Below are 20,523 nucleotides of genomic sequence, written 5' to 3'. Positions count from 1 at the left end.
TAAGGCATTCTTTTTCATTTTTGCTTCACTGTTGTGTGTCAAATAATAACCATTTGAATTTTCTTGTCTTGTACACTGGAAGTTGGATTTTTTATTTTATTTATTTTTTTTTAGGTACAGATATTTGTGTCATAATGCGCAAAAAGAAATTGCATTCAGTTTTTGTTTTTATCTTAAAAGAAGGACTAACAAAACAGAGTCCAACGATAGTGTTTAATCTTTTACCACAGAAGAAGAGTACTTGGTTAATTTAATGAAAATGCTATTAGTTATGTTTAAAACTTTAAAAAGATTATTGCCAATCAATTTGCAAAGGTTCTTTCTATTAAGCTCAAGTAATAGAAATAATAAAATAAAGTATGATTTCAAAAGTAAAATTGTTTCTGATTTAATGCTGAAATTTGATAAATATTATTTATTTATTGTCCAGCCCCAATTTCACCATATGTCATATGCAATCCAAATGAAAATAGAAACAAATCCTGTCTTCAACACTGCTTGAAATTACTCTCATGCCTTGCAGAAATCTCCAAGCGTCGATATATCTGAGCAAATCTGAGCGTTGGCAGATCTCACTGGATGACCTCTGTGTGACCATCAACTACATGATTTTGGTGACTAACACACCTGCTGTAAATATTGATTTAAATTGTGTAGCAGCTGCAGAGGATACCGGCAGGTAGGCTGCTACATTTACAGTAAAACAATAAAAACGTTTAAACATGTACAACATGCAACATGTACTTCTTTTCTCATTCTATGAAGTGTAGGCGCATGACCAGGCTCACCCCTCCAAGGCTGTCAGGACCTGCGAGAACCACTAACATGATGGGAATAGACTGATACCAGGTCTTTTTTTTGTTCTTTTTTTTTCTTTTTTCCTCGGAAGTCTTGTTCAATATAAAGGTCAGCAGTGCAAAGCTATTTTTGAGGAGGCGGGGGGGGGGGAATCACACCCACGGCTTTGGGAATACTAGGAGAAATGTCTAGAGAGTTCAGAAACCATTTCATTGTCACTGACCGATGCACTCACAAACACTTCTATACACTCAGATATATCACATCAGACACAAAGAGATGGAGGAGTGTGCAGAAGGAAGAAAAATGCTGTTCCAGTTCAGCAGTCAAGCACCTCATTGCTCTGGCTTCTCAAATTGACAATTTTCTCAAACTGTTATCCAGAAAGATGAGGGAGCTTCCTTTATATGCGCCCGAAGAGACGGCTCTGCGGACAGGTAAGCAGGTGTTTACTCACAAATGAGGCACACACACTTTCACAAGTCCTGGAAGGAATTAAACCAGTGGAAAGAGATGTCACAGCTGGAAAGAGGAGAGCTCAGCGGTAAGATGAGGAGACCAGTTTCATTTTTTCATTTCATCTGTGTCCTCGCTAAATTGTCACAATATAATTTAAAATGTGAAAATCTCACTGTATAAAACCAGGATTCTAAAACCACAATAATAAGGCTTGTTGAGCAAGTAAAAATCGAATAAAAAGAAAGACTCTTGCTCCCTCTAGTGGCTCTTTTTTTGAATGGTTTCATCATTCGTTTATGGTTTTTTTTGTTAGACTGGAAAAATAATAGTAAAATATTTGATAAAGTGGTAAGTAGTATTAATTTATTTTTTGTTCATTATTGCCATGAACAAAAAAAATAAGTAGAAAATATGAAGTTAACTTACTCTGGGAGAGACAGCTGGTGATAGGAGCTGACTGAGCTCATCATGGACACAGACACATGAACCCCCCCTGGACCGTATGTGAACTTCGTCACCAGCTTCGTCTTCTATCGCAAATTGCAGCGATAGAAGAGTCAGAAATGTCTCGGTTATACGAATAGCATGACACCATTGTCCACGTAACAAATTAATAGTGAGAAAAGGTTTAAAACTTGTGCGGCAGCTTCACCTCAGGTGAAGGTGACCTGAAGGTCAAGGTGACCCTTTAACGAGCTTAACATGATATACGTATATATCATGTTAAGTATATAGCTGAATTTAGCCTGAAATATTTCAGGGATAAAACCAGAAATATTTATGTTTGAAGAAGTACAAAAGTAAATGACAAAATTCCAAAACCTAACTCAAACAACCCCAGGGTTTGTGCAGTTGGTGAATTTTGCAGAAAAGTGAAAATTTTCTTTTGTCATTGGTGGTAGATGTATAAATAAAACGATAAATATGGTAAATATATATCTGTAGAAAGTGTTCCATGCAATGCTCTCCTATGCATTGCTATGGCAGGCCCCAATAATATGTAAAATAGAACTGATGTTTGCATAACAGTGGCAAGTTTCAATTGAAACCAGATATTTACAACCTGATTTCACATATTATGATTTTAAAAGTCTTAACTCCCAGCTGTATGTCAGCTAGGATTACTAAAGTTAAATATATTCCGTAATTTCTCAGAAAAGTTCTCATTTAATTTTAAAGGTTTTCATAAGCTACGCTAATTTAAACAGACGCTTTGTAAACTTCTACCACTTTTAACAGTAATAAATGAGAATCATGAAACAGAGGGATGATTTCTGCTTCGTACATTTAAGTCTTAGTAATGGCATGATTCTACATATATTGCAAAGTAAATTATAAAACATCAGTATGAATTATTACAAATATCTGTGATAAATAAATAAGCCTTTACTTACAATTTCTTTGACAGACCTCTTCAGACGATCTTTGCCGTAATATTTACATTTGACAGATGCTCTTATGGTTTCCAACATTGTTCAAAGGATTACAGCTCCATAAACATTTCAACTCTGTGTATTAAAAAAACAACAACAACAAAAAACATTCAGCCATATTCTGACTACCAGCAAAAAAAAATTGTCCAATCAAATTTTTTTTTTATTTCACAATCTTTGTAAGGTGATTAGAATACTGAAAACATTTTTTTTTTGGAAAAATAGTTTTTATTTTTGAAATATGATGTGTCCACTACAGTGGACATAAGAACCCCATACATTTCAAATTGAACCTTGATGGCAACCAGTTTGTCCCAAAGAAAATATCCAAACATCAACATAAGAATAAATTTCACGTTGACAAAACTGAGCACTGTTGCCTAACAAGAAGGTTCTGGGTTCGATTCCCAGCCTGGGGTCTTTCTGCATGGAGTTTGCATGTTCTCCCTGTGTAGGGTGGGTTCTCTCTGGGTTCTCCGGTTTCCTCCCACAGTCCAAAAACATGACTGTCAGGTTAATTGACCTCTCCAAATTCTCCCTAGATGTGAGTGTGTGTGTGCATGGTTGTTTGTCTCTGTTTCACTGCGACAGACTGGCGACCTGTCCAGGGCGACCCCGCCTCTCACCCAGAACGTTAGCTGGAGATGGGCACCAGCACAACCTCCCAACCCCACTAAGGGACAAGGGTGTATAGAAAATGGATGGGTGGGTGGACGGATGAATGGATGTATGGATGGACGGATGGATGGATGGATGGATGGATGGATGGATGGATGGATGGATGGATGGATGGATGGATGGATGGATGGATGGATGGATACAGAAAAAACAGAAAATAATTACAAATGTCCACTACGGAGGACAATTTTTCAACTTTTAAATAATATGATGAAATACAGTCAAAATAATTCTTAGAATGTTTTAATATGCTTCTAAGAGACTTATTTAGAATATGCCATCAAAATTTTAAACCAAAATTTGCACAATAAAAAGTTTTATGCACGTACTAAAGTTAAATATATTCCGTACTTTCTCAGAAAAGTTGTCATTCAATTTAAAAGGTTTTCCTAAGCTAACTATGCATTTCCCATAAAATGTGCTTGTACTGATGAACGTCATTTTTATGAATGAGAAAAAGGTACGTACAAAAGTCCCACCCCTTCACATGTGGTATCATTGAAAAGCTCTAAATGTCCTCTCTAGATACCAAAAGGAATTAATTCAGTAGTATGCAGTGGGTGGGAGATATTCAAGTTTAGAAATGTCCTCTACAGAGGACAAAAATGAACTGGTAGTCAGGAGGCTATTATTAATGCATTCTCACTGATAACAATAAAGAAAAACAGAAACATAATAATAAAAATAACCCCCCTTCCCCCCCAGAAACTTAATAAGTGAGAATGCAGTAATACATTCATCAGTGAGGTAATGCATTCTCTGATAAAAGTGCGGAATCACTGACTGCCAGCTACCTGGGGTGGTGTAACAGGTGCTTAATTAACGCCAGGTGGCGCCAATGAAACACAAGTTTCACAAACACAGAGCGAGAAGGTGGCGGTGATAATCATAGACATAATATGTCTATGGTGATATTTACTCAACCGCCAAAAAAGTAGTAGAAAAAGAGTTTCAGAAACCATTCGGTATAGGTATGTTGTCTTTTTTTTTTTTTTTTTTAAGCTTAAAAATACTGTTGGACTTTTTCTTTTTACTGACTTGCGGCTAGTAAAAAGAAAAAAAGTTTGTTTTATTCCCTTCGAAATAAAGCACATTTACAAAAAGAATAAAAGACAGAAAAAAATTAAATTATCTTGCCGTGTTGTGTGTTTGCTGCAGCGAAAGCTACTTCACATCTGACTTGGATATAAGCAGAGAACATTTCTGCAGAGGCCCCTGGAAGCAGCTGTTCCACTTACCAAACAAGTTACTTTTAGTCATTTATCCTTACTACTATGGAAGTCGTCGGCACTTATTGTCTACTATATTAATGTATTTATTATTTTAAATAACAATAAATATATTAAATAAACTATCATATGAATTTCACAGAATGTCATTATCAATGAAATTGAACCGAATCTGTGAGGTACCTATTTAAAATAAGACGAATGAAAGCAGATCTGATATAATAGTGATAGATTTCAGGCATCAATTTCTGTTAATTTGATAGATTACGGTCAATGAAACCAGGGATTTGTGCTGATTACTTCAAGTTAAAAAAAAAAAAAACGAAAACGACCTATTGTGGCTGATCAATTTTTTGAAGGGTTGCAATTATCAGAGAGAAACAAACGGAGAAAATAATACTTTAATTGTGATAAGTTTTAGTTGATGCTTAATGTAAGTGGTGTGTGAATAACATTCAGGAAATACATTTTAATTTACAATTTTTTCAGAGCAGTATGTGTCTGAGGGGTTTTGATGGCATGCAATGAGATTTATGCTCCCATTGACAAATATATATTTGTATATATTGTGATAACTATGAAATGGCATTAAAGTATCTTTATTTGCATAAGACTTAACATGACATTTCTGTATTAAAGATACTTTTTATTGGGAGTTCCAATGAAAATAAAAGGACAAATAAGGATTGGAAACCTTTTAATGTAGCTGTTACTTCTGTCCTATTGCCATCTGGTGGCAGTATAGGTCAAAAACCAAATCCCACAGCATCACCTCAAGAAATGTGCAGAAACATTTAAGCAATGACACTTTTTTTGTTGAAAAAAATACATTTTATTAAAGAAGTAGGGTGGATTATTCCTAACATTTACATTACTTTACGAGCTACCCAATGAATTTACAGGACCAGACGGCATACAAGTCCTAACCCCAATTCAGTCAGGTTACACACTTCAGAGAAATGTCTGCACCTTACTAAAGTTTACCTGCTCTGATGGGTCGAGGGGGGAAATGTGACCATTACCAAAAACCTGAAATAGTTCCTTCAGTTGCAGAAGTAAAAGATTTGTCACCGAACGGCAGTGCTGTCAAACACGTACCGCTCTGCACCAAACAAACTGCTACTTTTGAAATATTGAAGAGAAACATGAGCTGTTGAAGCAAGTTTTTAAACCATCCCTGATGTTGGATCGCGGCTCCCTCACTTCGTGATCTACATTCAAGAAGTATCTTGAGTAAATGTGGCGGACCTAACTTAAATGCTGGATTATCACAGCTGGAATAGACGTGCTTCTAAAAAATATGCTGTCCAAGTAAACATTTTCTGACAAATACTTATTTAGACCATTGATTTTTTTTTAATGTAGAAATATGTACAATTTAAAAAAGAAATAGTTCCTGTGGTGACGAGATGTGAGGTTGTTGTGGTTGTTTTTTTTGACGATTGTATTTAATGATAAGCCTCTGAGAAGGAAGGAACATTTACAGTTTAAAATAAAAAGGAAAGAAACACATTTAAAATACAAATTAAGTCATTTCAGATTCCCTATTTGGTTGAAAAAAAAACTATAAATAAATAAATTATGAAGACTATTTCAATGGATTCATTCTGCCCTTAGGTTCTCTATAAATCCGAGGGTGTATCACTTGTGTGTCTTACATCTCATATGACTGTGAACAAGCTAACCTGAGAGTGATCAGCTTTCGAAAGGGCATACATCACTATATATATATATATATATATTTTTTTTTTTTATTGAGGAGAAATTCATCGTTCAGCTGTTTACTGCCATGTTTTCTGCACAGATCAATTTCTTCCATCAGTACAGACACTATGCTGTCATCTAGTTAAACTGGTTCCTATTTTGAACAAATTATTCAAAAGACTCTGTTAACATGGAAAAAAAATATTCGTAAAGGATCGATCTTTCTTGAAAAAGGAAAAAACACATTTGAAAAGCCAATTGTAACTTGTTTCACACTTTAAATATCTGATTTGCTTTATACATATGATATATGCCCTTTTAAGAAAAAGTGAAAAATATTGCAATCAGATCCTGACTGTAAATAAAACATCCCCAGTTTGTTCCTTCGGCTTAGGCTTCAGCTTGGTTGTTTGGTTTTCTCCAAACTACTAAAACTTTGTTAAAAAAAAAAAAAAAAACTCCCGACAGATTTACTGAAGAATAGTACTAACAGTTAATAGATTGTATTATTTTAATAACCTCTATGAAAACAAAAATGGAAAAGAAATGCACCCCAGATTCAAATTGGTCGCCCTCTAGTGGGAAGACAGAAAGCCACATGTGGATGTGTAGAGACGCTTCAACACATCCATACACTTTTCTTTTACACTATGTACAAACGTGTGTTGGGACTGGACTTGGCAACCAGGCTGAGAAACAGTTTTCCCTCCTTTAGTAAGGCATGCCATGTGAGGTGACCTGGACATCTCGGTCGGACGGCTGCGTCTTTCATCTCCTCACTCAAACTAAAATCGATTTTTTTTTTTTTTTTGCAGAATTCTCATATCAAGCCCAGATTCTGTCAGGGTTGGTCTGCTCCAGATGTTTTTCCCCTTCCATGGCGTCTCCAGAGCGGTGGGCGGAGGTGGCGTGTGCGCGTGAGGTCACACATCGTGCTGCGATGGGAAGCGTCGACCGTCTGAGCTGCGGCCCTCACGTCAGATGTTTGACAGACGGCGCCCTCTGGTGGCACCCAGCGACGCCCGCAGCCTCGGCTCTCTGGCCCTGATAAAAAATTCAATCAGAAAATTTGGAAAAGTGGTTCAGCTGCTGAAACCTTTGAGGTAAACACACACATCTCTTCTCAACTAATCGACTATTGGGTGTTTTATATTTTCCCAATAGGGGGAAAAAAAAATCTACCTAAAGTGTGCTGCTGTTGCTCTAAGAGCCCTTCAGCCTCACCTGACTCCTCGCTCCTCTGTCGGTCAGTTGAAAAAAGGAAACACAAGTGAAATTAAAAAAAAAAAAAAAAAAAAGCTAGGTGTAAAACAGAAACTTCCCCACCCTCCCTGATCCCTAAGGTGTTGTGTGTGTGTGACCTTGTTTCAATTAGGAGATAGAACTGATTTCAAAATCAATCAGCTGTAAACGTAGATTAGTTTGAGGTTCAGCAGTCGGACCTGTAGTGCTCGTTGAAGTCCAGCCTGAAACTGAGGAAGCGCAGACTCTCGTCTGTACTGGTCATCAGCAGCACTAGGAACTGCTGGACGATGCTCTGAACAGACGGAAGCAGGAAGAAGTCATTAGCTGCTGGATTACCCAAACGTGGAGTCGGATCTACGACAGGGAAAAAAATCGGACGGAACCTGGTAGAAGTGGGTGAGGATTCGAAGCTGGGATCGCATCTTCGGTATGGTGTCCTGAAACTCCTGAATCCGCCTCTTCTCTTCCGCTTCCTGCTCTGCCGTCACGCCCCATTCTCCCTGAACCAGCAGACAAGACATCAGTCCTGATGGGACACTTCACTGTGCACAGGCAATTCAGTTTATAACTTCTTAAAAATCTCTTAAGTGCCGCAGATTTCAACTTTTAACGTGTCATTTACTTTACGTGATAGATTTTGTTTTTGGAGCACAATGGCACCCAAAAAAAGATTTTGAGCTTTAGAGTTTATGACCACTGACATTAGTGACCAGGAACCATCGTCGGATGTATGGAAGTCTGGTAGTGACAAAAAATAAATAAATAAATAAAAATTAGAGCATATATTTTGGTAGTTTTGATTTTTCTTCTTTTTTTTTCAGTAAAATATGCTTACATTGTACATTGGACTTTCAAAAAATACTCTTGAACTGGACTCAAATATTGTGTTTTTTTTATAACTGCATTTAAAAAATCTTATGTATTTAAAAGAAAAATAAGCAATTTTAGATAATAAAAATAAAAAGTTAATATACAGAAATCCTGTATCCTGTAGTTTTGTAGATGGTGTCAAGCTTTACCAAGAGCAAAAAAATAACTAGGAATTTTTTTTAACAAAAACTTCTGTAAATAGCTTTAGGTTACCTCAGCTGCATCAATCGTGAAACAGGTAATGTCCACAGGTGGATCAATAGCCTTATTTATATTTTTAAACAGTTTATATACTGTATAATGCAAAAAAAAAAAAAGAATCCAAATAATTTTATGTTCCATCATTTTCTCTGAAACTACAGCAGCTGTAGTGACTCTTACACTTCTGATGGAGTCGCCCAAATGTTAGTTATGCCTTTATCTTAAAATAAATCTAATTTAGTTTTTCTCAGCAATATCAAACATACTCCAGAAACCTTGTGGTGCTTATGAGGTTATCATCATCCTTGCACATTTAGAGCATTGATGTACATTTACCCATTCCTTTTTGTTTTGTCTTTTTTTTAAACGGGGAACATCTTCCCAAATAAATTCACGTCTGTGTGTGTTTCATCTCACCTCCTCTTCCCTCTGCCGCTTCTTCTCCTCAAACTGCAGCCGCAGGGTGAGCTCCTCCAGCGCCGAGCGGTACAGGGAGTCCTGCGCGTTCTGAAACTCGATGATTTGGTCAAATATGGCCCTCAGCTGGTTCAAAAGGGACTAGGCAGAGAGATAAAAGCAGGAATGAGTCAAAAGGCCGGGAGAGACGGGCAGGAAATGAAACGGAGTAGAAAACACTGCGTCACCCTGCTGTTGTTGTCCAGCAGACATCTGGAGATGATGGTGTCCAGGAAGACGTCGTGGGCAGCGATGATGTGGTCGAGGTCCTGGGCCTGCTGCACTTTGTTCCACAGCTCGTCCCATGAGCACTCCAGCACCTACACACACACACGCACGCACGCACGCACGCACACACACAGTTTATAGGAGTCAAGTTGGGCACTGGTAAGGTGACAACGATGCACAACTCATGCTTCCACAACTTCTTTTAATATTTAAAATCCACTTAATGAACAACGTGATTTCGAAGCAACACATCCGTCTGCAGCCAGTTTTCTGTCTTGCAGAGCATTGCAGCGGCAGCAGAGCTAATGGTCTGACCTCAAAGGTGATGTAGTACTGCATCTGGTGGATGAAGTGAACCATTTCAGAGGCCAGGATGTGACATTGGTGCAGCACTCCGGAGAGCTCTGGAGGAGGACAGGACAGGTACAGACAAATGAGCAAACTGAAGGCTGACGGGAAGTCAAAACAAGGTTACATTAATCAATTACATAAAAAAATAAATAAATTCAAATGAGTGTGATAAATTCCATTCTAATATTTTTGGAAGAGCAGTTGTTTTCGGCTGCGTGTTTTTTTTTTTTACTTACATTTCACTATTCGTTTACATTTTTGATTATTTAAAATGCCGTCCAGTTCCATTGTCGAGTGTTCTTTGTGAAATGAAAGTTTATTGGTCTTTGAGGGAGCAAACACGCAATGCGTTACTTGGAAACGGTCTCGAAACAACAATATTATTGTTCAATAATTTGTGGGACAATTTATCATTCCGCAAAATTTTGTTACGGTGACAGACCTGCGCCTTGTTAAAGAATCTGCTTCGCACTTTTTAAAAGCTTGTTTTGTTTTTTAACGTTTCTTAAATCAACAATTAATATATGTGATAATATCCTGGTAGTTGTCTGACGGCATCAGTAAATAAAACACGTTAATGCCTCGGGTAGTTTAACACGTCTTTATGTGCATGAGAAGTGCTGGTTGAATTCTTAATAAGCATTAACCTTCAAAACGAAGTATAAAGAGTATTTGAGCGGGATGGTGTGTGTGTGTGTGTGTAAGGTACCAGGCATGGTTTTGAGCAGCTTGGCGTTGCACATATGTCCCTTCCAGATGTCGGTCAGTGTGTACTCCATTCGCTTGGCCCTCCACAGGAAGTTAAACACTCTGAGGTAGTGGCCCATACACTCTCTGGTGAACACCTGATGACCAGAAAGACGTAGATCTTAGAAGCGAGTTAACGTTTGCTCAATAACTGATTTTCAGAGATGGGCGTTACTGTTGCAATGGGTCCATCGACGTGATAATCCAGACTGAAAACGTCCCAGCCCGTATCACCAGGAGACACCTGAAGGTGAAACGTAGACACAGCGACACCCGTTGGCAAGAATCTAAAAGAAATGTTTGGATTTCTCACGGCGAGAACGCAGCGTCACCTCCAGCAGGCGAACGTCCAGCCTCTTTAGGATCTCTGCGTTGTCAAACTGCGCATTGGTGGCCCTGACCGCCGTCTCCAAGATGCCGGTCAGGTTGTGCTGGTACAGCGTGGTGGCAGGACGGGCGAGCTCGGGTCTGCCAAGAAACGACAAGGTTACAACCCCACGTGCCCGGCTGGACGCAGGGACGGTTTGATCGTTACGGAAGGCGGGGAAGGTCAGACTTTAGCAGGTCCATGAGGTGCCTGATGAAGTCGCCCTGGCCCAGCAGCAGGTATCTCCTCATGGCCTGCAGGTGCTCCAGCAGCAGGTAGTTGCGGTTCAGGACGTCCAGCAGGTATTTGCTGGTGTCGAAGTACGCCGCGTCAATTTTCTCCTGGAAAGCTCCTTCCAGGTCCGACAGCAGCTCCGCAGCTGCAGGAGAGCGGAGACGAGAGTCAGATCCAGGCATCGACGAGGCTCCAAACTTAACTCAAAACTAGCAATATGTATTTATAAAAGCACTTTTCACTACACTTGGGTTTAGTTGCAAAACATATGTAAGCAATTTACGTGATTAAAAACAACGCAAAGAAACAAAAAAAATTTTAAATTACAAAGACAAGTATCAAAAAGCTGTAATCCAAAGGTGGACTTATCAGATGACGTATGAACTGATAAAACAGAAGGCAGTAACCTTGACTGGATTTCCAGTCAAACAGATCAATGTTTTCTGCGGTGCACCTGCGTGTTGCGCAAGAAAAGCTGCAGATCAAACCGAGTCTGGATCAATGAATCCTGGTCTGGCCTCCGCAGCCAGAAGGGCAGAAGGACGAAGCCGGTGAGCGGTAAAAGCATTGATCCCTGCCAGTCCACTAACGTTGGTCAATATGACCATCAATACAGAGTGGACAGTGATGTCATTAGCATCCCTGACTCCCACAACAACACTGGAGAGTTCAATACTTACAGTGTTGTGAAAAAGTATTTAGTCCCTTTATAACACATTTTTTTCTTTTTTTTTTGTCACAATTATCAAAAATAAATCAAAGGAAAAATATTATTTTAGATATTTGATCTGAAATATGTAAGTATGAGAGGGGGGGAAAAAAAGGAGCAAAAACAGAAGAAGAAATCTGGACGAAGCGAGAGCCTCACCATCTTTCGGCGTGTCGGCAGGTTTGGACGCCGGGGTGATTTTGCCCGGCGGCGTTCTGTCATGACAAACTTGATGCAGGAAGTTGATAGATTTGCCAATCAGCAGGACCTAAAAATACAAAATACATAAATAAGAGAAGATGACTGGTTCTTGTGGAGATTCTCTGCCGTTTCCATGGCGTCGTGTCTTTCATCACGGAGGCCTGTGAGCGTCTACCTTGCGAGCCTGGTCCATGGTGATGAACGAGGGGATCATCGACTTCCTGAGGGAGTACTTGTCGTGCCACAGACGATCCGTCTTCACATTTGGGTCTGACGCTACAAAGAACTACAAGCAAACAACAAGATTAAAAGAGAAGAGATTCTTTTGAAGCCTTTGTACAACAAAGATCAACTGTATTGTGGTTTAGAAAACATCACCTGCCCACCAGAAAGCCTGTTTTTACAGAGTATTTTGCAAAATTTTATATGTTTTATGGTTTTTTTCGTGATAACCAAAGTAAAATGGTGCATAATTGTGGAGTGAAAAGAAAGCAAATACATTAACTTTTATTTACAAACCAACATCTGAGAGGTGCGGCGTGCATTTGTGTTTAGCCTCTTTAATAAAATTTAGTGCAACCACATGCTTTGGGAAGTCAACCAATAAGTGAATACATAGTTGAAAAAATACATAATATGACACATTTACTCAAAATCTTACCAAGTTTTTTTTTTTAAATCTAGTATCTAGTACAAATACCTTAAACTAGACAAAAATACTGTTTAAGTCAATTTGCTTATTCTAATATGTATTCATCTTAGATTTCTCAGCTTACATTTTTATTAGGATTCGATTTAGCTCCACTCACCAGTTCCAATCTAAAAAAAAAAAAATAACTTAAAATATTTTTCTAAAAGTCACAACACGTTACATTTTTCATGTCTTATCAACCGTTACTGTAGCGACCGTGTGAGGCCTCCTGGGTGATTTTTACTCTGAAAGGTTTAATAATTTAATTTGGGCCATCTTAAACACAGCACTTAAATCCATTCCAGCGCAACAGATAACTGTGAATCCATAAATAACCATGCGAGAGAGGCCGAGGGGGGGTGAAAAGGAGACGCATCCATCATGGTGGTCTCCATTACGCCGCTCTCATCAGTTCTCGTTTAAGAGGCGGTCGTTCTCGTTCTGCCCTCTCCACCTAATGCTGCCGTTCGTTGGGGTCAAACATCGGCGCGTTTGAAGGGAACAATGTTCCCGAAACAAGCCATAAACTCTTAACGAGTTTTTTTTTCTTTTTCTCTTCAAAACGACCTCGTTAAGCGCGCCGTTCAGGAGCGTTTCAGTACACCGATCAAACCCAAAACAGGAAACGACCGCACCTCGTGGTACGTGTCCTCCAGCTCTCCGTCGTATATCCACCTGTAGAGGAAATTGAGAATGGGGTGGGAGACGAGGCTGAGGATGTGCTGGACCAGCGCTCTCATCTGCGGGTCTCCTGTCTTCCCGTAGGCGTGAACAGCGGAGGCCAGCTCTCCTCCCTTGCGACCTGCAGACACGTGCGGATCCGGTCACGTAACGATGAACGCGCCGCATGAAGCCGCAGGAGGAACCTGACCCACCTTGGCAGTAGTCGACGAGGGCCGCCAGCGTTTTGAGTCGCACTTTGGGGTCGTACATCCAGACCAGGAGCCTCCTCAGAGTCAAGCTGCTCTCTGTGCACATGCTCACACCCTGCTCGTCCTCCACCTGCAACTAAAACCGCACAAACATCAACGACGCGGCGATGTCAGAAACACTCCACACGCAGTCGGTCTGCGCGTTTACCTGTGAGTGGAGGACGGAGAGAAGCCTGTAGTATTCCTTCAGCTCCTGATGAAGCGACGCGCAGAAGCTCTGCACGGTTCGGCATTAATGGAGGATTAGTAAAGAAGGGAAAACGCAAGAAGGACAAAAACAAACGCAATGCAAACCCAAACACACCTGGCCCACCAGTCCGAAGGCCCGGTCCAGGGTTCTGGCGTCGGTGTACTTCCTGACTTTGTTGTGGAGCCAGCCGAGTTCAGACAGTCTGCTGCTGGTGTCCCTCAGGGACTTGCATAGCACCACCTGCAGTTGATATCACAGATTTAGCTTCACCCGGTTCAATTTCACTACAGTAATCTTATGGTTTTGCATTTTAAGCACAAAAATGTTTATTTTCTACTTTAAAAAATAATATTTTCCTTTTTTTTGCATCGTTCAATGTATATCTAATGTGTATAAAGGCTTAGGGGGTTAAGTGAAAAATCTGTAGAATAGTAATATAACATTACTTATCATTTATTATATCATTTAAGTAAGTAGGTCTGCGTTGCCTTTGCAGTCGATGAGTCTCCTGTTATACATTTACCTTGAGCAGCTGGCTTTAATGGAGAGCTAAAAATGACTGCAGCTTCCATCAAGCGGCCAGTAATACCTCAGAATGCCCACTAAGCATCAACGAACGGTTTCCCAGCAGTTCACATTTAATGACGCATTAAATTTTCATCTGCTTAACAAATCCTTTTATCTGGGAAGCTTTGTGCAGAGGTTAAGTAGGAGAAAAACCCCTGTCCAAAATACCTCCGTCCTTGGCTAATTTATTTACGCCTCCTGTGGGAGTGTGTCCTGAAGGAGCACATCGACCAGAGGCCTATGTTTAGTCCCACTGAGAGAAAACGGAACCAGTCCCACCTGCAGCCTCCGCATCGACGGCATGACAACAAAAGCGCCAGGAGGCAGGGGGAAACGAAATAAATCGACAGAAGAGAAAGCAAAACAAGAGACGTTGACGATCGACCTGCTGAAGCGCCATCTGCAATCATCTGATCCCATCGTCCCAATCTGAATGTCGCGTCCAGATCTCCTGACCAGTTGAGGAATTTCAGCTTCACGACTTTCAAACGTTGGCCTACCTTGCTGTCTATTTTGTAGCCGTTGTCCTGGGCGCTCATCTTGATGAACTTGCCATCTATTCCCTGGAAGACGTAGAGGATGTCCCGCACCAGCGCTGCCTCGTTAACCTCACCTGCAGAAGAAGATGACCGATCAAAGCTGGAGACGCGATTTAAAACAACAACGTTGAGACGCAATACAAAAAAAAAGAAAAAAAAAAAAAAGAAATTGGTCTAAACAACTTAAGACACATCTGCTTGAGAATAATATTTTAAATGTTTATTGCCACACAATTATATTTTAAAAACTAAAAGTTCTCGCTGTAAGAGCTCAGCAGAAAGTAGTTGGAAAGTTACATTTCTGGTGTTGCAAAAGAAGTGGGCCAAGCAGAAACCTCCCCAGCACGTGCAGCCCTCTACTTCATGTTGCAGAGACATTTTGGGATTATATTCCCACATTATGACACCGATGGTTATTTCTGTTTTTCTTTAGTCTGCCTCTGTGAGTTAAATTACTACCACAGTGATATCAATAACTACTTCAAAACAATACTTAATGCTTTAATAAAAAAGAAAACAAATCTTGGTCTTTATTAGTTTTGTGTCTTTGCTCACATTACTCACCGGCTGCATCGCCATCTCTGCGAGGTCGGACCGGTCTGATGGTCGGCACTTGTGGCCCGAGGGGTGGCCGGGTTGTGGGCGGAGCCAAGACGGCTGAGGGGGAGGAGCTTGTAGGGAGCGCCCAAGCTAACCGTGAGCCTAGCATCTGAGAAACTGCAGCTGCAGACTGGGAAGGTTGACTGGAACACACACAAAACGGTTCTGGTTTGTACTGGAAGTAATCTGAAGCTTTGTTGGGAATACTTACTGAGCTGGTTGCCAGGAAAAAATGAAAAAATACTCGAATGCGGCAAAGTAGCCATGGGTTTTTTGGTTGAGAAATGTTTATTTTATTTCATTTTTGAATTTATTATTATAAAGTAACCCTGACATAAATCTAACAGAGTTCTATCTAATCTCTTGCGAAACATGAAATAATGTCCTTCCATTTGCCCCACTTTGCACCATTAAGGTGTAGCCATACATTTTAGACTGGAAAACCTTGTTGTCACTTCTTCCCAATTAAAAAGTGAGCCCAGAGTGTTTACTGGTCACTTTTTGACTGAAGGTCTCCTGAATCATTAATGAGAGTAAATGGAGGTGAAATGGCCTTCAGCTGCCTCATAAACTTGTTATAACATCTCCGGGCTAAGAGGTGAGAGCTAATTGGTTCTTCTTGTACCTGACTTTTACAGAAACATCAGATTAACAACTTTGTTCTACTGGAAGCCTCTTAGGTAAGGTGTAAAGACAACGGGTGAAGCAAGCGTGAACATCAAACCTCACCCAGCCAGCAGTGGCGGCGGAGGCGGCGTGGGTCCATTCAGCGTGTAGACCCCTAGACTCGAAATCCCGCTGGTCCCGACGCTTCCAGACAGGCCGGCGCCCCTATCGCCGTAGCTCAGGGCCAAGCTCTGGGGTCGGGTGCAGTAGAATGGGGTGGAGTGGGCGTCCCTGGGGAGGGCTTGGGCAAAAAGCGTCCCGTAGTTTCCAACCTGAGGGAAGCCAGTTTCAGCCATGTTTAAATTCATTTTCAGCGTCGGATCGTAAAGCCGTGTGGACGTTCCTCCTACCCTGCTGGAAGGCTTGCGGGGGTCTTCAGAGAGGCTGAGCAGCAGGTAGAGAACCGACCAGCGATGCTTCAGAACAGCCTGACAAAGCAGCAAAACGTGGATTAATAGAAATGTTGACAGAGGTTAGTTAAAGCTAACAGGAAACACAAACCTGTGTCTGAAGCTTCCTGTGCAGCTCTGAGAACAGAGCAGCGTCTGCTTCTCTCCTCTGCCGCAGCACTGCAAAGGCAACGAAAATCAAAAAATAAGTTTCTGCTGCTGCTTTGTTTGTGTTCTTGGACTTTAAACGTCCAATTTAAAATAAATCAGAAATCAGCGACGTCTCATCATCTCAGTCTCTGAAGTGCCGAGCTGTTTCTGTTTTATCGTCAGAGCAGATCGATGCGTTCCCGCCAACTCTACTTCATCAACTACTATACAAGTCCACTGGGATTAGTGGCTGTGGCGCAATAAATGTTTTCCAGCGTAAAAAAATGAGAACGCCCACATAATGTGGATTTATTATCCACTCTGCTTTCACATAATGCCAAAGAATAGCAATACGGAATGATCTGAAGCTGCCATCATGAACAGTCTGAGCTGCACTTACATTCCTTCTTGATCTTCTCTGACACCAGGAACTCGTCTCGTTCAATGGTGGGGGCGTAGTTGCTGCCGATGACTCGCACGGCATACTGGAACTGGTGGGCGACCTCCGCTGCAGAAACACATGACCGGTTAACAAAATTGCAGCATGTCATGCAAAAAAGTTTTACCTTATATTTTGATGTTTTTATTTGTTTCTCCACTGCTGGACACTCCAAAACCCTAATTTAGCTGCTGCTTCATTTTTTTTTTTCAAAGGTTTGTTTGCACTACATGGCTTTATTCATTAGTAACTGGACAAGAAGCAGGGCAGAGAGAGAAGGGAAACCAGTACATGGACCAGGACAGATGCATCGAGGACTGTGCCCTCAGCATAAATTTGGTCGGTTCAAGTCAATTCATGACTTAAAAAAGCAAAAGCAGAAGACATCTGTGAGGGCAAAATTGTTTTTTTACGGCACGTTTTAATCATACTTCAAACTGGATTTGGTTTCAGTCCAAATCCAAGATTTGTTCATTAAACATCAACTCTACTAAAATGGAAAGCTTTCATTCATTTGCTGAAAGTGATAAAGAGAGGATAAGGTGAGGCAAGAGAAAACAGCTTCATGCCCATTAATTAGCAAACAGGGTCTTCCTTCAATTTATCCACTTTTTCACATTTTATCCTCAACCTTTTGCATTTGTGCTAAGCAATGTTTACTTTAATACCCTCACACTTATGTGCTGCCTAAATCAAAGTGTTTAGTTTGTGATTTCTGCGTGATAAAATGTAAAAAAAAAAAAGTCAGAGGGCTGTTAATTATTTAAAAGCCGCTGTCCACGATGACAGCCCCTGGTGTGGCTGTTTTCTGCCCTGCAGGGGCCTGCAGCTAGCGGGGTGCAAGTGCATCCAGAAGCCGCAAACACTTCCAGTTGCTCGGCACGATGGCTAAAATGTTAACACACTAACAGAGAGCTAGGATACACTAGAAAACAGTCAATCAAAGCTATCAGCGCAGTAAATTACACGAACATCTGAGGAGCGGGATGTGCAGCATCATGAGCGAGCCCGCTACGTGCCGCCTGTCCAGTCACAGCTACCAGATAATATCTCCAAATCATAAGCATTCATTTTTAACATGTTGGTAAATTTTTGATTTTGGAAAAATATCTAGACATAAACAAACGCCCATCTTGGTTGATTGCAATCCTCGGCCACTTCAACCGTTTTACGTCGTTAAAACTCAAGAAACCGACGTGGAAACCCTTTAATTATTCATAAATAATGAGAGATCTGACGTAAAATGTTTACGCCGAAATCCCAAGTCTTCCCCGTCGAATCTCCCGATATATTCGTTGCATGTATGGAGTACAGTTAAAACGTAATACATTTAATTGAAACAAAATGGCAAGTTTTTTAATGGAACTTTGGCTTGGACCTTCCTTGAAAGATTCAGTGTGGTAAAAAGGCGGCCAAGCTAACGTTAACTGACGTACCTTCGCTTTTCCCGGTGATCCTGCAACACAGGCTCTGCAGCAGAACATTGGGTGATTTCTGGTCCAGATTTGCCATCCCGTCCGTGGATACTGTATCTGGCGTTTCCCTAAATAAGAAATACGTTAGATGGATGTCAACTAACAGCAGCCTCCCTGTTTTAGCAACGCCATCTTGACAAAGCGGGTCAAGCTAGCATGGCGCAGGAAGTATATGACTGAGTTCCTTTCAAAATAACAGCACTGACGCTCAACAATGATTAATAACAAACTCAAGAGACTAACATGAATCATTTATAATTGCAGTTCCAAAAACATAATAAAAATAACAAAAAACTAAATAAATACTTAGTAAAATGCAACTAATTAATAATAAATTAGATTAAATGAAATATAAATATACAATATTAAAAATAACTTAAATATTGATTGTATAACATTATTAAATATTAAGTTACTTTTCAGAGTTGCAAACTTGCTATATGTGCAGAACCACGGAAGTGAAACTCTAACTTACATAAAACAAAGACAAACACAAAAAGTGAAAACCTCAAAATTACATATTTTTTTTCTTTATTTATTCCCCCCCCCCCCAAAAAAAAAAATATATATATATATATAATTTTTTTTTTTTTTTTTTTTTTGGGGGGGGGGGGATTTTCTATATATATATATATATATATATATATATATATATATATATATATATAATTAATTCCCTTCTCACCCTCCGCGGGTGGTCTGTTTCATCCTCTGAGCTCGGGTCCTCTACCAGAGGCCTGGGAGCTTGAGGGTTCTGCGCAGTATCTTGGCTGTGCCTAGAACTGCACATTTCTGGACTGAGATGTCTGATGTTGTTCCTGGGATCTGTTTGAGCCACTGCTCCAGTTTGGGGGTGACTGCCCCGAGGGCCCCGATGACCACAGGCACCACTGTGGTCTTCACCTTCCAGGTCTTTTCCAGTTCCTCCCTGAGGCCCTGGTATTTCTCCAATTTCTCATGCTCCTTTTTCCTGATGTTGTAGTCACTTGGTATATATATATATATATATATATATATATATATATATATATATATATATATAAGAAGAATTAATCAAAAAGGACTAGATGACAAAAGTAACACAGACACTGAAAAATAAAATAGAAGCTAACAAAATATAATACTAAATTAAAACAATACCTGCAATCATTTTTAAAGTAGTTCTGTCACTTAAAAAATAAATTGAATTTATGATATATTTTAATTTAGAGCAGGACTGAAACGTTTGAAAATAAAACGGCATGAACTTCAACAAATAATGGCATGTTTTGTTTAATATTTTTTTAAATCAAATTTCTTGTTGACAGAATTTATTTCGAAGGACAAAAACAAGAAGTAGTTACTGTTATCTTACCTAACTTTACACTAATGATTCATATGAACCCGCCGAAAGCGTCTCCAGGAAACAGATGACGGACATTATAATAAAAATATTTCCCCCTTGAAACAAAGTAGTGCGGGCTGTGGTTCCTATTTGATCTCAGGCATTTATTTTACAAAACATTCATTGCAATTTGTTAGGCATATTCCACCCAAGAATTGTGAATAATTAAAGTAAAATAAAGTACAGTCAACATCACAACATCTTAGTGATGTAAGTAGGACTATATTTGCTAACTGAATGTTTTGATCAAATAATTTTATCCTTTTACTTTTTGCAAATTATTTGTACATAGCATATCACACCAGTAGAAACTGTAGTAGAAATCTAGTGCTGAAAGAAGACCAATAAAGCCGAGCAGTGCTCGTCATCACTGTAAATCAATATCCACATGGTTCTTAGAATTTCATTGGAAAGTTGGTTTATTTCTATTATTTCAATTTAAATTAAACTTGTTTGTCATTATACAGATCAACAAATAGGGTGATATAGTTAAAGCATTTGTTTCTTTTAATTTCAAAACTCCGACATTTTGTTGGTCATGAAATTGTACTGGCAAGCCACCAATATTTGCATATTACTGGGAAGCTATAG

The 20,523-nt window shown here is 39.8% G+C and overlaps 1 protein-coding gene across 2 annotated transcripts; it reads right to left on the bottom strand.

Moving 5' to 3' along the window:
* Nucleotides 1-4,980: 4,980 nt before the first annotated feature.
* Nucleotides 4,981-18,724, bottom strand: tubgcp3 (tubulin gamma complex component 3). Of its 2 annotated transcripts, XM_008426837.3 has the most exons (24): nucleotides 18,510-18,724; nucleotides 17,035-17,142; nucleotides 16,597-16,664; nucleotides 16,446-16,523; nucleotides 16,159-16,367; nucleotides 15,394-15,572; nucleotides 14,791-14,903; nucleotides 13,838-13,963; nucleotides 13,682-13,750; nucleotides 13,477-13,609; nucleotides 13,237-13,403; nucleotides 12,086-12,196; nucleotides 11,869-11,977; nucleotides 10,956-11,145; nucleotides 10,732-10,867; nucleotides 10,575-10,643; nucleotides 10,362-10,497; nucleotides 9,617-9,705; nucleotides 9,262-9,393; nucleotides 9,035-9,175; nucleotides 7,930-8,046; nucleotides 7,744-7,838; nucleotides 7,526-7,541; nucleotides 4,981-7,345 (listed from the first exon to the last, which is right to left on the bottom strand). In XM_008426837.3, exons 1-24 carry the CDS (start codon nucleotides 18,583-18,585, stop codon nucleotides 7,274-7,276), a joined length of 2,739 nt encoding a protein of 912 aa, XP_008425059.1. In that variant the 5' UTR covers nucleotides 18,586-18,724; the 3' UTR covers nucleotides 4,981-7,273. The 2 variants fall into 2 exon arrangements, with proteins under 2 accessions (XP_008425059.1, XP_008425066.1); XM_008426844.3 differs by lacking the exon at nucleotides 7,526-7,541 and having other exon boundaries at nucleotides 18,510-18,723.
* Nucleotides 18,725-20,523: the final 1,799 nt, after the last annotated feature.

Source organism: Poecilia reticulata, chromosome 2 (genome assembly GCF_904066995.2).
Source record: "Poecilia reticulata chromosome 2, P_reticulata-male-v2, whole genome shotgun sequence".
Lineage (NCBI taxonomy): Eukaryota > Metazoa > Chordata > Actinopteri > Cyprinodontiformes > Poeciliidae > Poecilia > Poecilia reticulata.
This window is presented reverse-complemented; position numbering and strand designations above follow the sequence as displayed.

Coding starts and splice junctions, on each gene's coding strand:
- tubgcp3 (XM_008426837.3), bottom strand. CDS start 18,585: ATGGCAAATCTGGACCAGAAATCACCCAATGTTCTGCTGCAGAGCCTG. Junction 13,964..14,790: donor GCTACAAAATAGACAGCAAG/GTAGGCCAACGT, acceptor TATCAACTGCAG/GTGGTGCTATGCAAGTCCCT. Junction 11,146..11,868: donor TGCCGACACGCCGAAAGATG/GTGAGGCTCTCG, acceptor GCTCTCCTGCAG/CTGCGGAGCTGCTGTCGGAC.